Below are 21014 nucleotides of genomic sequence, written 5' to 3' on the forward strand. Positions count from 1 at the left end.
CATGAGGTTTGAGGTCAAGGACATGAGCTTTGGAGGCAGCATGAACTTGAATCCCAGCTCAATCACTTACTCACTGCATGTCCTTAGAAAATAGGACATGTTGAGCCTCAGTTTCCCCATTGCTACAGCAGTGATAATCACAGTGCCTGCCACCTAAGAACACTGTAAGTATTACAAAGAATAGCCTGGCACAAAAGAGAAACTCAACGAAGTCTAACGATTGTTTTAACTTACCTATGTGCATTTAATTTAATGCACATTATATTGGGCCCTTATTCTTCCCCACTTTGTGAAACTGACATCCACTAAACACCTATCATGTGCCAAGCACTGAGCACAGAATACAGCTCGACGAGGCAGGTAGAGGAATGATTAAGACCATGAATTCTGAAATCAGAAGTCCTGTTTACTGGTTTTCAGTGTGACGCTGGGCAAGTGACTTCGTATCTCTGAGCCTTTGTTTTCATCACTTTAAAACAGGATTGATCGGGCGGCCGTATGGCTCAGTTGTTAGAGCACGAGCTCTTAATAAGGTTGCTGGTTCGATTCCCACATGGGCCAGTGAACTGCACCCTCCACAACTAAATTGAAGACAGTGACTTGAGCTTGGAGCTGAGCCGGTCGGTTGGCTCAGTGGTTGGAGCGCGACGGTGCTCATAACACCAAGGTCACCGGTTCGATTCCCACATGGGCCAGTGAACTGCACCCTCCACAACTAGATTGAAAAACAACGACTTGACACCCTGGAAAAACACATGTTCCCCAATTAAAAATAATAGATAAATAAATAAATAAATAAACAAACAAACAAACAAATAAATAAATAAAATAAAACAGGATTGATCAATCTTATCCAACCAGGTCAGTGTGAAGACGAAAGAGAACAATTTTATTTTCTAATGTCTTTTCTTAGCTTTTTTTTTTAACTTTTATTTATTTTTTAAGTGTGTTTTTCCAGGACCCATCAGCTCCAAGTCAAGTAGTTGTTTCAATCTAGTTGCGGAGGGCGCAGCTCACAGTGGCCCATGTGGGGATCAAACCGGCAACCTTGTTCTTAAGAGCACCACACTCTAACCAGCTAACCAGCTGCCGTAAATGGGAACAATTTTGATCAATTCCCAGCTGTGTGCTTGGCTCATACTAGTAGATGCTCAGAAAAACGGAGCAGCTGTTATTCCAGATATGGGACCCTGGTGTGATCCTGGGTTGGGAATGAGGCTAAAGTCAGGGGTGGGGTTGGGGATGGACTGAAAATGGAAAAGGGGTGGGGTGGGGCTGAGTGAGGACAGAGCTGTGGGTGGGGATAGACAAAGGGATGGGCTGGGGATAGGGATGGGGTTGGAAGTAGGATATGGATAATACTGGGAAGGAGTTTGGGGTTAGGGATGAAACAGTGATGGAGATGGGGTTGGAATGGTGTTGGTTTGGGGGCTGGGGCTAGAGTTTGGGAGAGAGAAGGGGTGGGTTTAGGGGGAGATGATTGAGGATGGGGTTGGGGAAAGGGAGGGGCTTAAGCTGGAGATAGAAATGGAGGTAGATTGGGGTTTGAGATGGAGATGGAGGAAATAAAGGATGTGGGGTGGGAAGAGGGAGGAATTGGAGATGATAAAGGGGAGGGCGCTGGGATGGAGCTGGGGTTTGGAATGACCTGATTTGGGACGGTGTTGGGGTAGAATGGAATTGAGTTTGGGATGGCATTGGGGTTGGGAACCCCAAAGAGGATGTCTAGGCTGGGGCCATGCAAGGCTCACCCTCAGGGTCCAGCAGACGTGCCAGCCCTAGGTGCTGCTCAGCCGTGCGGAAGGCTCTCTGCAGGTTGTAGTTGGCATTGGACTTGGTGAGTTTGCTGAAGTCCACGAGATCAGGCCTGGGCAAGGGCATAGAGCGAGCAGGCAGCAGGCAGGCTCCAAAGCCAACAGGTGAAAGACACCCTTGTCTGAGCCCCACCCAGGGCAAGGGGCAGGAGGGGCAGGACCCAGCCAAGGGAAAAGCTGTGTGTACTGGTGCATGTCTGTGCACCATTTATTGTGGGTGTGAGTGCTGTGGATGTAAGGGCATGTGTACATCTCACTGCTACCTGGTGGCCCATGTATCTACCTGGGTGTATTTCTATACAGTATTAGGTAGAGGTTAGAAGTGTGAGGTCAGCAGCCAGCCTGCCTGGCTCACATCCCAGCTAGGCCACTTCCTGGCTGTCACCTGTGTGAGCAACTTCAACTCCCTGTGCCTCAGTTTCTTCATTTGTAAAATGGGGATAATAATAGCATAGCACCCTGCTTCTACAGTCACTGAATATTGTTAAGTGCTTTCCAATAAGTCACTGAACCAGGAAAGCACTTAGAACAATGCTGAGCACACAGAGCATTCAGTAAGTGTTACCACTGTTAGCTGGACCCCATTACAGCCTGTGGGTTTCTGGGTGTGTAGGTGGGGCTGGGTCTCCCCACGTGTGTATGAGTGCATATGTGTGACTTCTGGCTTCTCCCACACCAGAGCAAGTCCCTCCCATCCTCTAGGTCTCTGTTTCCCCAATCTGTCATGAGGATGGCCACGACGTGGGTACAATTTGTCTGGGTGCCCACTCCTCCACCAGGTCAGCGCCAGGCTCTGAGGACTCACCTTGAGCAACTTCTCTCTGATGGGAGGAGGCACTGTGCACACACCCACGTGCAACCCCCACGGAGCATAAGCCCCTTACCCGAGGGCTATCTAAGCAGCAAGTGCAGGCCGTGTATGTGCATGAGTGTCTGCGTGTATGCACACATCTGTGCAAGGGCACATGTTTCTGTGTGTGCACAGGGTATGTAGCCTGGACAGAAGTCTGTGTGGGTGTGTGCACCTATGTGTATGAAGGGAAATGTGTGTGTGTACACAGAGGTGAAAGCATGGGTCCTTGTGTCAGTGTGCCATCTATATACATATGTGTACAGGCATGTACCCGAGGGATGTGGGGTAAGAGGCAGGGCAGGGCTGGATGCCCCAGGCCAGGTGGTACCTGTGCCGGTGAATGAGGGCATTGAAGGCCAAGCCGTCCCGCCAGCTGGTGGTGAAATTCTGGATGTTTACCTCAGGGTAACTGGCAGCGTGGAAGGGAGAGACAGGCAGAGATGGAGAGTCAGGAGAGAAAAGAGAGGGGGAGAGAGAGGAAGGGAGGGAGAGACACACATAGATGAATGAATAGATATATAGGTCGATGGATGGATAGGCAGACAAACAGACAGATAGATGATAGATGATAGAGTGAGTCGGGAAGATAGAGATAGACATGGACATAAAGATAGACATAGAGATAGAGAGACAGGAAAGGAGCAAAAAAGAAAGAGGCAGAGGAAGGAAGGGAGAGAAGGGAAAAAGGAGGGAAGAAGGGATAGAGAGAGCGCAAGATACAGTGATGGGGAAAGAAAGGAGGGGAGAGAGAGAGCGATGAGAACAAGGAAAAGCAGACATAGAGGTAACAACTGACACATGGAGAAACAACATTGCAAGACAGACACCCTCAGAAGGACGAGAAAGAATGCCCAGTCTCCCTTCTTCCTCCCAAGGGCTGCTCTCCAGAGGGCACTTGAGTTTCAGGCCATGGCCCTCCCCACAGAGCAGAGATTTGGAGGTCCAGGGGACATGCCCAGCAGAGTCTGCGCACCCCATTTCTCAACCCCACTGAAGGCACCCAGGACCCTGAATTTCCCACGCAAGCTGCCCGAGCCCTGGTGTGTGCCCTCCTAGGGTGAATGGCGGCTATTCGTGGAAGAGGTGGCTGGAACTGAGAGCTGGAGGATCCACACAGGTGCATATGAGGCCTCTTGAGATGCAGGATGAGTTGGGGGAGAAAGAAGGAGCAGACTGGGACAGTCCACCATTTTCCAGCATTGATCTCTGAGGAATCCAAGTTCTAAATTTGAACCTGGCCTTCCAGATTGCTATACAGGTTTATTTGGCAAAGTCAGAAGAGTGGACGTGTTTCATTTGCCAGTTTATGAGTTCCAGACGTAACTTTTGACACTGAGGATTTGAACTGCCATTTGCACTCTCGTCCCCAAAGGAATTCCAGAGGTTAGGGCCCAGCCTGTGGGGGTTGGGAGGAGTGGGAATGGGAGTAGGGGTGGGAGGGGCTTACCCAGCTGTCTTCATCTGACACCACAAGAGCAGCGCATCTTTAGCCGAACGTGTCTCTCTGTTGTCCTCAGTCTCAATTTTTATGACTTGAATCTGTGAAGATATAAAACACGACTGCTAGGGCCTGGAGGGCTTGAGACTGGGAGAGGCCCCCTGCCCACCTTGCTGCCAGGAACAGTGGTAGGTAACAGAGGAGATGGGAGAAGCAGCTTCAGGCTGGGAATGGGGGTTCAGAAGTGTGAGGATGGGTTCTGCAGTAGGCCAGGACCTCCAAGAGGAGGAGGGGTGGTGGTGGATTAGGATCTTAGTTTCCAGGGAAGGCTCCATTCTTGGCTTCTGGGCCATTTCCCTAATCCCAGCCACCATCATCCCCCATCTGGGCTAGTGCAGTGTCCCCCATGCTGGTCTCCCTGCCCCCCTCACAGTGCTCCCCATGTGGTAGAGAGAGGGACCTGTGAACACCCAAATCAGAGAACGTGCCTCCTATCCTCAATACCCTCTATGGCTCCAGCTCACTCTGGGTGAAAGTAAAAGTCCTCACAATCTCCTCTCATTACGGCTCTGACCTCATCTTCAACAGCTCACTCCATTCCAGAGACCTCCGTCCTCTTCACTAAATCACTAGCGTCCTCCCACCCCAGGTCCTCTGCACTGGTTGTTCCTTCTGCCTGGGATATCCTTCCCCCATGTCCCCACAAGGGGTGATGATGGCTGGGATTAGGGAAGTGAACCCAGCTCCACCCCTCCTTGAGGTCTGTACTCAGGTCACCTTCTCAGCGAGGACTTGACCAACCAGTTGATTTTAAATCTCATTGTGTACACCCAAATTCCACATCCTCCTTCCTGCCTTATTATCTCAGCATTTATCATCACCTATACATTTTATTGATCTGCTTTGTGTCCTCCCCAAATTCCTAAATTGAAGAAGCCCTAATCCCCAATGAGACTGTATTTGGAGATAGGGCCTTTAAGGTGACAATTAAGGTTAGATGAGGTCATACGGGTGGGGCCCTAATCCAATATAAATGGTGTCCTTATTAGAAGAGGAAAAGACCTTAAGGGCAGGCACACACCGAGAAAAGGCCATGTGAAGATGCAGAGAAAAGGCAACTGTCAGCAAGCCGGGGAGAGAGGCCTCAGGAGGAACCAAACTTGTCAGCACTTTGATCTTAAACCACAGCTTCTAAAACTGTGAGAAAATAAGTTTCTGTTGTTTAAGCCCCCCAGTCTATGGTATTTTGTTACACTAGCCCTAGTAGACTAATACACTCACTAACCTGTAAAAGTTCTAGGACCACAGGATATTTACCTATTGTTTCCTGCAGTAACAGATGTCCGTTTTGTTTCTACTATGTGTTAGCACACGTAGTAGGTGTTCAATAAAGTTCTGAATAACCCAGAATCTAGAACAGGTTCAAGAGCCTCAGGTGGGTTTCGAGAGTTGGGTCTTGGATTCAAGACTTGAGTTTGACATTTGGGTGCAAGGGAGAGAACTAGGTTCCCAGGAGGTCCCAGCGCCTGGTGCAAGGGTCCAGTCACCAGCCACCACCCCGAACCCCACAGTCACATCCCTGATTCTGTACTGACAATGCCCATACCTGCCTCCAGCCTCCACCCCTCTCGTAAGCTCCATTCCCAGGTTCCAGTGGATTCCTAAATGCCTCCTCCTAATGTCCTGGACCCCTTATGACCAGTGCATCTCAAAATGACCTTAGTGTCTCTTCCGAACCTGCTCTTCCTCCCTGACTCTGTCTCAGGGCGGCCCCACCATCCCTCAGGGTCCAGGCCAGAGCGTTGGGCCTTGGCCTGGACACCTCCCTGTCCTGTCCCTTCCCCTATGGTGTGCCCAACTCCCCTTCTGAGCATCTCTCCCATCTTCCCTCCTCTTTACCTTCCTATGTTCCAAGCCCCCAGTTTTGGCAACCACCCCAATCCAGAAGGGTCCTTCTAAATATGACTATGCCCCTCCTCTTGATAAATGTTCCAATCTCTCCCCATCTCAGACAGAATATAACCCAAACTGCTAATCAGAGATCACCTAGGCCTGCCACACCCTCTGACCTCATCTCCTCTATCTTGCCCTGACTTCCTAGTCTCTAGCCATACTGGTCTTTCTGTACTTCCAACATGCCAAGCGCATTTCCACCTCAGGGCCTTTGCATCTGCTGTGTCCCCTGCCTGGAATGATTTGCACCTTCATCTTCATGTGTCATCCAGCCATCAGCTTCTCAGAAAGCCCTTCTCTGATCACCCAGTCTAAAATCTCAACACCATCAACTTAATATTTTATATCCCTTTTACTGATTTATCATAATCTCTTCTGCATAGCTCTGTTTACTTCTCTGCCTAGAGTGGGTCCTTTTCCCATACATCTCTTGTTTATGTATTTATAGGTTTGCTTATTTTCTGTCCATAAAGGCAGAAAATTTGTCTATTTTGTTTCTGAACTGGAACAACATTGTCTGGATTCGAATTCCAGCTCCACTACCCAGCTGTGTGACTTTGAGCATATTACTTCACTTCTCTGGGCTTCAGCCTCCTCACTGGTAAAATGGAATAATAAATAGTTCCTAATTTATCAGGCTTTTGTGTGTATTAAATGCCAAGTGCTTAGAACAGTGCCTGGAATGGAGTAAAACACATATAATGATGAACATAGTGATGGTGATAATAATTATTACTTTTATCATTATTTTCAACCCCACCACCTGGAACAGGGTTCCCGGTGCATATTAAAATATTTTTGGAGTTAATGAATTAATGAATAAACATGTGAGTGGGGGACGCCCTCCTAAGGCCCCCACCGCGGGGTGGGCTGGGCAGGGGTTACTTGGGGATCACCTGGAAGCGCAGGATGATGGTCCAGACCAGTCCTAGGGTTAGCCGGTGGTTCCCGTCCACGATGTCATGCGAACCCACATTTTCCAGGTGCACGCGCTGCTCCTTCAGGAACTGCAGCGCCTTGTCCACATTTTCCAACGAGTGGATTCTCATGCGACCGCGCGTGGGCCTTGGCTAGGGCGGCGGGGGCGTTGGGAGATGGAGGGCCTGACCTAGAGCACTGTGCCCTAGGCCCCACCCCTTCCAAAGAAGCCAGTAGCCAGGCTCCCTGGAAGTCCAAGTCCACGCCACACCCCTTCAGTTTTATCAAAGACCCAGGACCCAATCCGAAAGAAGCCCTCCCTTTCCCATGGCCAGAGCTTTTCAGGAGCCAGTTCACGGCTTATTCAAATTTCTGTCCCCAGCCCTTCTACCGAAGCTCCACCTCCGACCTTATAACCGCATGTCTTATCGTGAAGCCCGGCTCTCCCTGCCTGTAGCCATTGTCCCGCTCCTTCCATTGGATCTCACCCTTAGGCTACCAGTGTTTCTCCATTCCATACTTACACCCCTCCCTGCCTCCCTCTTAGGCCCCTGCCTGGAGCCACGCCGATACCTATCAAGCCACTCCCCACCCCAGGACTCTCCCCTTATTTCTAGCTCTATTCCTTCCAATGACAGCTGTGTCTGTTCTATAGCCATGCCTCTCACGACTTGAGCTCCAAGCTCTGGGCCTTTAATGAATCTCTAGCTCCATCCGAACCCCACTCTGCGATGAAGCCCCATCTAAGCCCGAAATACAACTGCAACCCACACAAGCCACACCCATAGGACAGTTCTGTCTGGTCCCCCAGACTCCCACGACATCGGCCTCCCCTTCAGAAGACAAGCGCATCCTCATCCATAGACACACCCCCCGACAAAGTTCTGCCCCTGTTTTATAGCCACTACCCCCCTGCTACCGCACTACCCAGGCCAGTCCCTTCTAATAAAGTTCCATCTGTCTCCCATAGCCCCACCCCTCCCAATGGAACCCCACCCAAGCCCAGAGTCCCGCAACCATAGCCCTCACCTTCATCAGGATCCCTCTGTTCCAAGCCACACCCCCAGGCTCCTCACAACCAAGCTCCACACCTTTGCCATATCCCGGCCCACCAGAATTAGGAGCCTCTAACCCACCCTCACCTTGTAGGACGCCCCGCCCATGCATTAGCCAGGCCCTCGTTCCAGCCCAGTCCGAGACCCCAAGGCCAACACCTTTCGCCCAACACTCCAGGCCCCCTCACCAGCTGCTCCCCGGACAGCACTTCCAGTAGCCGCGTGAGCACGAAGCCGTCCCGGAGGTCCGCATAGAGGTCCCCGATGTGGCAGCCAATGCGGGCGAGGTGAGAGTTCACCCACTTAGTGAAAGTTTTCTTCTGCACGGCCTCCCGTTCATCTGAAGGACAGGCTCTGATGAGACCCCGCCTCCCCGAGGAACCTCCCCGGGAACTCCCCCTTCCATCTTCATCCCAGCCCCACACTGCCCACCGTTCAGGCCTAGCTCTCTTCAACAATCAGGTCTTTCCGAAGACAGCTCCTCCTACCTGGGATGCCTTCCCCTTCCCTCCGCTGCCCACCTGAAGACAGCCTTCTTAGTCTTTTAAAGTTTTCCTGAGATACCACTTCCACAAGAAGCCTTCCCTGTTTCTTACCCCAGTTGGCTTTGTTCATTCAAAAGTACTTGAATGTCCTACTATATGCCCCTCACTGTTCTAGGCTCTGAATACAGGCAGAGTGCTTTGGTCATAGAGCTCAGTTTAGTGGGGGGTCACTAGGGAGCCATGGAGGGTCAAGGAGGAGGAGGAGCATGATGACAGGTGTGTTTCAGCAATATCTCTGGCTGCTGTGCAGAGGGTAGATCAGAGAAGGCAAGAATGGCAGCCAAGAGACCAGGGAGGAGATTGGGAAAGGGACTCAGGAGAGAGAAGAGGAGGCTGGAGGAGGGTAGGGCTGTGGGAATGGGAAAAGAGGGCATATTGAAGAGTCATTTGAATGAGAAAGTGAAACTTGGCAACTGACAGGCTGTGGGGGATGAAGAGGAAAGAATATGCTAGACTGAATGTTCCCTGAGGGCAGAAACCGTGTCTCCCCCTCTGTAGTAGCTGGACTATCAGCTAGACACTGCATGTCCCACATCCCTAGGGCAAGAAGTAGGCATGTGACTACTGAGGAAAGCATGAAGAAACAAAATGGGGACACCATAGCCAAGCTAACAAAATTACTTAAATCAGAATGGGCTGAAATGTGAGGGATTGATTTTATTTTACTTTAGCTAGCCTGAGGATTTAACTTTTGAACTTTTCAGTTATGCATCGATGCCTGGAGATATATATTAATCCTATAAATAACCCTCTGAAGAACTTAGGAGAAAGAATGTTCATGGGTCCAGATGACCTGGCATCCATTATCCATACCGCCTGAGATCTGAAAGATTACCACCTCGGACCAATCCAGAGGCTAAGAATGCCCGACTGATTCTTCTCAAGAACGTACTTTTTACTATAAGAACTCTCAATTTTTCTCTTTTCTTCAGAACACTCTGGGTGTTACCTAGTAGTGTTTCCAGCTTTGCAAATCTTAAGACCCTTGAATAAAACTTATTTTTATGAAGCCTCCTGATTCCTTTATGCTCAGTTGACACTACCAATGGGAGGCAAATGGAAGTATGTGCGCAACTTCTGCCTCGCTTGCTTCCAAAGAAATTGGGAGCTCTTTTACTATCTTTTTTTAAATAACAGCTTTAGTGTGAGCTATATAATTCACGCAGTATAAAATTCATCCTTTTAAAATATAAATTCAGTGGTATTTAGTATATTCACAGAGTTGTGCAACCATTGCTGCTATCTAATATCAGAACATTTTCAACACCCCAAGAAGAAACTCTGTACCCATTAGCAGTCACTCCCCGCTCACTCTTCTCTCAGCCCTAGGTAACCATTAATCTATTTTCTGTCTCTATGGATTTCCCTATTGAGAACATTTCATATATTAATAAATGGAACCACACAATATATGGCCTTTTGTGTGTCTGGCTTCTTTCACTTAGCATAATGTTTTCAAGGTTCATTGATGTTGTAGCGTGTGTCAGTGCTTCCTTCCTCTTTATGGCCAAACAATATTCCATTGAGTGGATATGCTACATTTATTTCTCAGTTGAGGGACATTGGGTTATTTCCACTTTTTGGCAATTATGAATAATGCTACTATGAACATTCAGGTACAAGTTTTTCTGTGGGCACATGTTTTCATTTATCTTGGTATGTACCTGGCAGTAGAATGGCTGGGTCATAAGATAACTCTATGTTTAACCTTTTGAGGAACCGCCAGACTGTTTTCCAAAGTGGCTGCACTATTTTACATTTGCACCACCAATGTACTAGGGTTCCAATTTCCACACTTATTTCCTGGGTTTTGGTTTTGGTTTTTTATGGTCATCCTAGTAGGTATGAAGTGGAAATGATTTGTATTTCCCTAATGATTAATGATGTTGAGCATCTTTTCACATGCTCATTGGCCATTTCTTCTTCGGAGAAATACCTATGCAAATACTTAGCCCATTTTTAAATTGGGGTTGTCTTTTCATCTACAACTTTTATCTACAACTACCTGTGAATCTATAATTATTGCATAATTTAAAGTTTTTCCAAAAAAGGAAACTGCTGCCTGGCCTTTCTCCCTCTCACCCCAACTCCCACATCTTGAATAGCAAGGTCCACAGAGTACAGGATGGAAGAAGAAACCTGGACTCCACACTGACTGCTTGGAATGGTGCCTGCCTGCCAATGAGCTTGCTCATCTAGGGACCATCCAGGAGGGAGAAATAAGCTTCTGTCCCCTTTAAGCCACTGTATTGTTGGGTCTTTTGTTATAGCAGCTTAGCCTGTACAGATATTATTCATATTTCATTTCTAAATAAATTAGTAGTCACACTTTGAAGGTCACACACGAGGAAGTGATGGGTATTTGGTTCTTTTGCCTTCCAATGCCTATCTCCATGTCAATAGCAGATTTGGCCAATGCTGAAGCCAAAGTGGAACTTCAGTGCAGTGCCAGAATGAAGACAACCGGATTCAGCCCTGCCTCTATGACGACTGGCTGTGTGACTTCAAGAGGTCACATCTCCCCTTTGGGCCTTCATTTTCCCCTTTGCAAAAGTGAGAGGTTTGGACTAGATCAAGATTTCCTCTGTGGGTCCTGGAGGAACCCTACATACTTGGGAACACCTCCTTAGAGGACAGGGATCTACGAGAATATTTTTTATTTTGCCTTTTCATTTCAATGATACACAAAGAAAATTAATAGAAACACATCCTGGACCATCTGGATGCCACTTCATAAAGGACTATGCAGTGAGAGTTTGGTTTTGGTGATTACAATCTTTTTAGCATGGAGCGGGGGTCCAGAAATGAAATGCCATGGGGGCGAGGCAGGCTTTGAAATTGAGAAAACTAGGCCCTCCTTAAAGGGGGCAATGGCACATGGCCATCGTGACTGGAGATTTGAAGGAATGGTGACCCAGTGTTTAAAAAGACAAAATCTCCCTAATGTTAAATGTTGTCAACTGAGTTACATTTTTGTAAAACATAATGGAAGTGAAACCACGTATGTCCCTGAGTGCCACTTCTGACCTAAGATGACATTGAATGTTTACTGTATTGGTGAGTCTGTTTGGCTACCATGTGGAGTGTCTTTTGTTTGCCCTTCCAGTGCCACCCACCACACTTCTGCACTGCTCTGGGCCCTGAGGGGCTGGCTGATGTGGACTATATAAGTGGGCTCCTCAGCCCTCAAAGGCCTCAGACTTCCAGTTGGGTTTGGACAGCAGGAGAGGAGAGGAAAGAAAAAAGGCCAAAAAATTTATTCCCTCCCTGCCTGCCCAGCTTTGGGCAGTGCCCAGTTCCTCTCCTTACATCCCCCACCACTGCTGGGGAGGCCTCTCTCCCCTCTCACCACTCCCTGCCCGGCCCCTGGGGGTCTCCATTGCCCTTGTAGGTTCCCTTAGTCCTGCCCACACCTCTGTAAATAGTTCCTTCCTTAAACTCTCCTCCATTTTACCCCTTTGAGGGGGGCCATCTGCTTCCTGCCAGGACTCTAGCTAGCACAGATAGCTTTGGGCTGTCAAGCTCTGAGCCAAATAACAATTGTCCTACCTCTCCCATGTGCTCATATTGAGTTATTTTTCCATTTCTATATTCTTGGAGAAATATACATTCTCCACTGTGGTCATTACCAATCACAAGTGAAATACATTCCTTAGAATAAGACCTTAGTTTATTCACATCTTTGATACATTGAGACCTTCATAGAGCAGAGGAAAAACTATTCTTTATCCATGACTTTTAAGGAGAAAGGTTAGAGAGACTTAATATGTAAATGATATATTTGGATATTAGTCTGGAAAAAATTAGGAAGCTTGAGACTACCAAGTATGTGTGGAAATATGGGGATATCACAACGCTCATGCCTGCTAGTACATTATGGCGCGTTATGGACTGAGGCAACAATTCCGATGACAATCTGAGTCCAATTAAATTAGTGCCCACCCCCATGACCCAGCAATTCTTTCCCCTGTCTATATGTCCCCAAAACCTTTTTCACACTGGTTTATAAGGAGCATGCAGGAGGATGTGCAATGCGATGCTATTGGGGCTGGGAGGTATGGCAGGGGCAAGATTGGAGACAGCCTGGTTGTCCATCACTGGGAAGGGAATGGATCACATGTGGTGACTGCAGCCGTGAGAAGCAACAGATTAGATGTACACAGAGCCACATGGATAAGTCTTAAGGCATCACGCTGAGTGAGAAAGTCATGCAAAGATACAACCTAGACAAAGACAAAATTTGCATCAGTTAGCAACACCTGCACGCACAAACCCATACATGTAGGACTCCCAGATTTATGACAAAGTGACATTGCAGTTCAGGAAGGAAAGGAAAGCCTTTTCAATAAATGGAGCTGAGATGATTGGATGTCCATAAGGAGGTGGGAAAAGGACCTTGACCCACACTGTACAAAACAGTGAAAATCATTTGGTTTATAAATAAATCTAAATGTGAAAGGAATACAACAAAGGTTTAGAGGAAAACATCAAAGAGTTAGCTCCATGACCTTGAAGTAGGCAAGATTTCTTAAATAGGACACAAAATGTTAGCCACACAGGAAATAATTATTAAATAATTATCAAATTAGACCACATTTAAATTAAGAAATCCTGTTCATCAAAAGTCACCATTAATAGAATGAAAAGATAAGCCACAGAGTGGGAGAAAATATTCACAACATATACATCTAACAAAGGATTTGTACCCAGAATATATAAGAACTCCTGAAAAGCAATCAGAAAAAAGCAGGAAAACAGGTAAAAGACGTGAATGGGCCCTTCACAGAATATCCAAATAGTCAATAAACATTTGAAATGGTGCTCCACTTCATTAGTTGTTATTAGTCATCAGGAAAATGCAAATTAAAGCCACAATAGAATGCACACCCACCAGAATGACTAAAATTAAAAAGAATGACCATAGCAAGGGTCGGATGTACACCAACTGAGTCACTCATACACTGCTGGGGAAGTATAAAATGCTAAAAACTGGCAGTTTTTACTAAAGTTAGAAATACACTTACCCTATGACCCAATAATGTCACTCAAGGGTGGGTCTAAGCCAACCAGAAATTAGCACTTATGCCGATAAAAAACATGTACTACAAAGTTTAGAACAGCAATAGCTTGTAATAGTTTCATTTGTAATAGTTTGTAATACTAGTAATTATTAGTTTGCGATAGTCTAGTTTGTGATAGCCCTGACCCAGAAAGAAGCAACCTAAATCCATTTATCAACAGGTGAATGGATAAACTACGGCACCTTCACACCGTGGAATACTAGACAGTAATTAGAAGAAACACCTATGAGTACAGGTCAGCATGGATGAATCTCACAAGCAAAGTGTTGAGTGAATGAAGCCAGACACAAAAGGTTTCAATTTATATGGAGTTTGAACACTAGCAAAATGAATGTGTGCGTTAGAAATGAGGGCAATATCCACTCTTGGGATGTGGGGATAGAGAAGTGGCTTGTCTGGGGCTGTTTCCTTATCTTGGTGCTGGTTACAAGAGGGTGCTCATTTGTGGAAATGCTGGACACTCATGATTTATCTGCCTTTCTGTGTGCATGTAATAATTTAATAACGTTAAAATATATGTCTGCACACACACCAATTGGCAATGCAAAATCATATACGTGTGAAAGAAAGGATTTGTATTAAAACTATCGGAATGAGAAAGAAAGAAAAAAAACCATGATCAGAATGGTTGCCTACAGGGGAGAAGGCATTGGTGTGAGATATAGGAATAAAAGAGAATAAACTAATAGATAAAGAGGAGAAGGGCCTCTCAAAGATGGTGACAGCAAGCCACAAACTCTGGACCTCTCCAAGCAAGAGGTCCAGGCAATTTTTTAAATGCCTTCATGCTAAAACATGTTACGGAGGACTCTGCTCAAAGGTTTGGCCTTAGTTTGAATAGAGAAAAACCAGGAGAGAAGCAGGCAAAGGGATACAAAAGGAAATGCACCCTAGTGGTCTAGGTCATTGCATTTTGAGCAGCAACATGGTTTTACAGAACAGCAACATCCGAAAGTTACTGTTAAGCTGAATGTTACTGGTTTTGTGGTTTGGATCTGGAGTCCAGTATTATGTGTTTCCGTTGTAGAGGATTGTAGGCATAAGAGAGAGAAACAGAATTGTGTGTTTGTGTGCATTTAAGAAACTACAGTTATAATAATTTAAGTAGACACAGGGAATGTATGAGACATTTTTTTTCTTAAAGGGGATCTCTACAAATCTCTAGACTAGATGCTGTTTGAGGTCCAGCACTGATGTTCCATGAATCAGTGATCCTAAGATTTGAAGAGTCCTTGATCTCCATGTTACCACCTCCCACCTCTACTTGAAATCTTACCACAGCTGCCTGGTGTTCTCACACCCTTCACGGTGGCCTCCAAGGCCCTTCAAGATGTGGCTCCCACTGGCTCCTCGCCCATCATCATTTACTCACCAACTCTACCCTCCTTACTCAAGTCACTCCCAACTTCTGGAGGTCTTATATATGCTGTTCCCTCTGCCTGGAATATCCTTTTCCACTCTCCACCCCAGGGTTCACTCCTCTTCATCCTTTAGGCCTCAGCTTAGGCATCTTCTCCTCCAGGAAGCACTCCTTGACTCTCTAGGTGAAATCAGGCACCTTATCTGGGCTCCTACACCCCCTGGGGGTCCCCATCACAGCCTCTGCCTGTGCCTCCCCCATCCTGGCCCTGACCCTCTGTGTCATCACTACCTTGCAAGATCTAACAGTCCTACTGGACTGGAAGTTCTGTGGGGGCAGGATTGGGACTGGCCCAATCACCATTACGTCCCTCATATTGTGCACAGAGCAGGCACTGAATAAATATTCTGTGGATGACATAAAAAATTCTGGAATTCTAAATTGGTATGCTCCCAAATTTTTAAGCTTCTAAGCATCTAAAGGTGTAATTTTAAGTTTCCAAGAGTATACGAGTATGTTTATATCATTCTAGGTTTCTAAATCAGAGGAAGCTGGAAGTCCATGGGTTGAATCTGGTTCATACTTTGTGACACATACAGATTTTTTTTAATTGGGAAATTAAAGATAAATATCAGAGCTAGCAACTTTGAACCTGTATTTCCCCATGGCGAGGGCTGGTGTCCAGGGCATTGTTCTCTGGGTGCCCAGGGGCCCCAGTCCACTCACTCATCTATGTCACCTGCTTCCCCAGAGGCCTTTGAATTTGACACCCTGCTCAACATCTTTTAGTTATAAAGTTCCAAACGCCTTAGTATCAAAGATCCCTTGATTGCCAAATGCTGAATTGCTAAAATTCTGAGATTCTGAGGGAACTGATTCTCACTTTAAGGTCTCAAGATTTCATGATGATAACAATATATATTTTATGTATATAACACTCCATGTTTCTGAGATACTAACATCCGAAAAGTCAAAGGGGCTAAGGGTCTAATGTTTACAAGGCATATGATTGTGAAGTTACACGTCTCTGAAGGGTCTTTGCTCATAAAGTTTTTTGGTTTTTGCTTTTTAATTTTATTTTAAGTGTGTTTTCCCATCAGCTCCAAGTCAAGCAGTTGTTTCAATCTAGTTGTGGAGGGCGCAGCTCACAGTGGCCCACACGGGGACCGAACCGGCAACCCTGCTGTCAAGAGCACCTCACTCCAACCAACTGAGCCAACCAGCCGCCCCAGCTCATAAAGTTTTAATGCTGATGATTAAACTCTTTTGAGGTCCTAAAGCCTCATGAATACACAGTCCTAAGGTTCAAGGGTCTACAATTCTGAACGTCTAAAGTTCTAAGATTCTCTAACTCGATAGATATCAGGTCTTTGCTTATATTGTTCAGAAACATCAAAGTAGGTGACCAACCATCCCAGTTGTCCCAAGAGTGAGGGTTTCAGTGCTAAAGCGGGAAGGTGTGGTCATTCTATCTCCAAGTTCTCAGGATCCACATTTCTAATCTGAAGTTCTAAAGGGTTAAGATTATAAAGCCCTAAGGATCTATGTGTATGAGAGTTTAGTTTCTAAGGGTTCCTAGGAGCCAATGATGACAATTTCTAAGGTCTGTGATTATAAAGTTCTGTTTACAAGAATTTCTGTTTCTAAAGGTCTCAGTTTCAAAGAATCTCTGAGTGTGACATTCTAAGGTCCTAAAATTCGGTGTTTCAGCATTTCAGAATTCTAAGGAAGCATGCTTACAAAATCCCAAATTTCTGGGACTGTACACATCTCTAAGTTTCTAAGGCTGCACTGCCCCATACAACAGACGCTAGCCACATGTGGCTACTTAAATTTAAATTAATTAAAACTAAATAAAATGACCAATTCAGTCCCTCAGATAGCACTGGCCACATTTCAAGTGCTCACAGCCACAAGTACTAGCAGTTACTATGTTGGATGTCACAAATACAGAACATTTTCCCATCCTCGTGGAAAGTTCTATTGGACAGAACTGGTCTAAAGATTCAAGTTCTAAGTGTCTGTAACTATCTTCCCATCCTCTTGGCCATCAAGGTTCCCAAGCACTGACGTACACAGAGGCCACCCCTGCATCCCCCTCCCTTTTTCCCCTCCCCTCCCCCATCCCAGCCCACCTCCAGGTACCTGCCAAGGCCTTGATCCGGGAACACTCAAAGAGTGAGGCTGCTGCAGTGCAGGCCATGGGCTGTTCCCGCTCCCAGCCCCGATCTGGGCTCTCCCAGCGGGCTACAGGGTTGTTGTTGTTAGGGGCCGCCAGGCCCTCCATGTTATCCACTTCCCCTGGTACCTGTGCCATGGGGGAAGGTGAAGCCTGGGGATGGACAAAGGCAGGTTAGAGCTAGAAACAGGGCCTGACCTCAGAGGTCCCCCCTCTAACAGCCAATGGCTGTGAGTCCTGTCCCCTTTTGCCTTCAGTTTCCCTGTCTTTAAAGTGGACATAAAATAATGACAATAATGTTCACCCCTACCATTTCATAGGGCTGTGGTAAAGCACATGGCTTAGCGCCTGGCCCAGGGTAAGGGCTGGGCAAATTGTCACTGTTATTTGCTATCCCATGCGGGGATTGAACCAGCAACCTTGGTGATATTAGCATCACTCTCTAACCAACTGAGCTAACTGGCCACCCCATCACTGTTATTCTTGATACCGTGTTTTCCCGAAAATAAGCCCCACTTAAGATCGTCAGCCAGATGGACACATTTAATATGTTATGACGATGTTCCAGAAGAAGATGACATGACTGTATTTGAATAAATGTAGATTCTTGTACATGAAAAAATAAGACATCCCCTGAAAATACACCCTAATGCATCTTTTGGAGCAAAAATTAATATAAGTCCCGGTCTTATTTTCGGGGAAATACAGTAAAATAACATTTTTACTAATAGAACTCAATAATGCAATAACAATAACATGTTTTGAGCATTTACACTATGCTCAGTACTTTATGTGCATTATCTTATTTAATTCCCACAAATTTAATTCCCTAAAGATAGGCCATTATTAGACCTATTATACAGGGAGGAAACTGAGGCACAAAGGGGTTAATTCACTTGCCCAAGGTCACACAGCTAGTGAGTAGCCAGGATTCAAAAGCAGGCGATGTGATAAAATGATTGCATTAATGGCCCCAATTCTTCATTCTTACAACCACATCCTTTGTCATATAACTTTGATGTTCCTCTACTGTGGTGATGGGCGGGGTGGAAGAGTGGAGTGAGGGGATTTGCCCCACTCTTTGACTCTGGGTTTGGCCACATGACTTTGATAAACAGAAGTGCTGAGCCTGGGGTTCAAGAGACCTTTTGTGGGTTTGCTTGTGCTTAATTATGGCCTCAGTTCTAGCCAATGCAAACTAGAGCAGCCAACAGCCAACATCCCCTTCCCCATCCCAACACGTGAATAAGCCCAGATGAGCCCAGCCTAACTCACTGACCTCAGGTTCAGTGGCTACATAAATGCTTAAGTGTTTTAAGACACTGAGTTTGGGGGTGGTTTCTTATGCAGCATTATTGTGGCACTGTCTAACTGAGATAGTGTCTGACTCCAGAGCTGTGTTCTAGATTATACTGCCAGATTATAAATATGAAATTCAAGGGGGTGGTAGACATCAGATACATCTCCTCCACCTTCCAGGACCCCAGGCTTGATTCTAAGACTAAGAAAGGAGAGAACAGGGAGGAGATCAATGTCTCCCTTCTCAAAGATTCAGACAGTTACCAACCCACCAGATTCTAGGAAGGCAGTATCTAGGTCTTGGTCAGTGTAGTAGATTGTCTCTTTTGGTGGACTCTCCAAAATCCATTGTTATTCTTCCCTTCTTCCATGGAAAGCTGTAAGTGGACACATGGCTACTTACCATCTGTGTGACCTAGGCCAAGTCACTTCCCCTTTCTGGGCCTCAATTTGCTCATCTGTAAAATGGTCAGGATAACAGTACCCATTTCCTAGGGGTGTTTGAAGATGAAATGAGTTAATAATTCAGGGGACATGGTAGCTAGCACAGCTAGCACATGCAAGCCCTCAATACATGGTCCTTGCTAGTATTATTCATCCTCTGGTCACATATCTTAGCAAATCCAAGTGCCTGTGCTGGAATAAGACAGAAATATGAATTCAAGTCTTCCTTTATTCCTGATGTATCCTTAACAGCTATCTTTAACTTGGCCTCTGTAAGCCTCAGTTTCCCTCCCTGTTTAATGGTGAACACAACAATTTCCTCAATGGAGGACACTTGGGGATGAGGAGGCGCTTAGCACTTCTGAGCTCTCGGTCAGGCCGCCGGGGGTAACAGCCCTGGCCATTACATGATTGAATGGAGAAGGAAGACAGAAGAAGGCGGTGGAGGGTGGAGGGTAGAAAGGAGTGTCCTGCGGCCCCAGCAAATGCTGGCCGAGTGCTAGGCTGCGGGTGGGAGCGGATGCTTTAACCCTTCCGAGGCCGCACCTCTCTTCCCTGCAGTCTAGTCACCGTTCCCAAGGAGGGGGGCCTGGAAAGGACAAGGCCTGGGTGGAAAACTCACGCATGGCGGCGGAGGCTGGACTGGGGTGGGGAGTGGGGGGGGTGGGGGCTCATTGTGCCCTCGACCCTTCGCCTCCCTCCAGCCCGCGAGACCCTAGGGGCTCAGACCATGGCCACGGCGAGCGGGGGAGGGTTGCTCGGGCAGGTAAGGAGATGCTGCAGGGAGGGGCTATCCGCCCCCACGCTGCTCACCTGGGCCCGCGGCCGCTGGTGCCGCCGTTTTCGCTCTTCGCGGAGCCCGACTGCTCTCCCTGTCTGCGTCCGCTGCCCGGCGCGGCGCGGCCCGGCTCCGCTCGGCCCCGCCGGCCCAGCTGCTCCGCGAGATCCGCATGCGCCGCCGCCGCCGCCGCCGCGCCTCCCCCGCTCGCGCGGCCGCCGCGCTCGCGCGCCCCCGGGACCCCCTTCCGCCCGCGTACCCCCGCTTCCAACCTCCTGCAGCGCTGGCCCAGGCGCGGCCACACACCGGGTCACAACGTGTGATACACAGGTGCACTCGCGGGGGGCCAGAGGTAACGTCACACACTCTCACGGGGTCACACATTCCCACACTGTCAAACACACGGGGTCACATACAGCGTCACAGATATTATCCACATTCACATACTCACACAATGTCACCTCCTCATATGAGGTCACACAGGGTCAAACATTCAAACTCACACAGGAACGCGCTCACACGGGGTCCCACACTGGCACAGTATGCAACAGCATCACACGCTGTGATACACTGATCTAGTGCCACCACCACCACCCATTTGGTGTCACACACAAGCACACAAATGTGACACAGTCTCACTCCCACGGGGGTCACAAAGAGTGTCATATACTCACAAATCACACAGCTTCATGATCACAGTGTCACATACTTTCTTACACACTCAAACTTGTCGCACCAGTCATACACTCACATGGGGGTCACACATCCGCACTATCACATTCTCATACATCACACAGTCACAAGAGGTCACAAACAGCATCACAGCAGTAACGGCCACAGCCACACACAGAAATGGGATCACAGTGTCACACATCCTTACATGACACATGCGGTGTCACACTGCCACGTGTAACAGTCACACACTCTTATATAACACATCTTGCACATGTCCCACACTCACAGCACGTCCAGAGTCGTGCATCAGACAGTCCAGCATCAGACTGACACAGTGTCATTCAGAGTGTCACCACAAGGTTACACAAGAACAGCAACAATGCTTGCCACACATGGTGTCACAAAGTTTCACACTGTAACACGGTGTTACACACAGAGGATGGCAGATGGTGTCACCCACAATCATGCTTTCCCTTGGGGTTACTCACAATCGCACGGGCACAAAGACACGCAGTTACACAGTGTCAAACCCGCACATCCACACTATCCTCCCTCACTTTTTCCCCTTGAAGAGGCCCTGAGGCATTAGTGTGAGTCCCAGACCCGCCTCAAAGCCCTGGGA

At 47.3% G+C, this 21014-nt stretch overlaps 1 protein-coding gene across 2 annotated transcripts in view; it reads right to left on the reverse strand.

The window, feature by feature from the left end:
- Positions 1 to 19913, reverse strand: part of SPTBN4 (spectrin beta, non-erythrocytic 4) — a 71337-nt gene extending 51424 nt beyond the window's left edge. Inside the window, exons 1-8 of one of the 2 annotated variants that reach the window (XM_074314307.2) lie at positions 19753 to 19913; positions 18768 to 18872; positions 17163 to 17349; positions 8220 to 8371; positions 6955 to 7128; positions 4115 to 4206; positions 2996 to 3076; positions 1752 to 1867 (exon numbers count right to left, since the gene is read on the reverse strand). In XM_074314307.2, the coding sequence (XP_074170408.1) occupies positions 1752 to 1867; positions 2996 to 3076; positions 4115 to 4206; positions 6955 to 7128; positions 8220 to 8371; positions 17163 to 17334 (787 nt within the window). In that variant the 5' untranslated portion in view covers positions 17335 to 17349; positions 18768 to 18872; positions 19753 to 19913. The remainder of the gene's footprint in view (positions 1 to 1751; positions 1868 to 2995; positions 3077 to 4114; positions 4207 to 6954; positions 7129 to 8219; positions 8372 to 17162; positions 17350 to 18767; positions 18873 to 19752) is intronic. The other variant, XM_074314308.2, reaches the window with a different exon arrangement.
- Positions 19914 to 21014: the final 1101 nt, after the last annotated feature.

Source organism: Rhinolophus sinicus, chromosome 8 (assembly GCF_057876585.1).
Source record: "Rhinolophus sinicus isolate RSI-liver-muscle chromosome 8, RSI-T2T, whole genome shotgun sequence".
Taxonomy (NCBI): domain Eukaryota; kingdom Metazoa; phylum Chordata; class Mammalia; order Chiroptera; family Rhinolophidae; genus Rhinolophus; species Rhinolophus sinicus.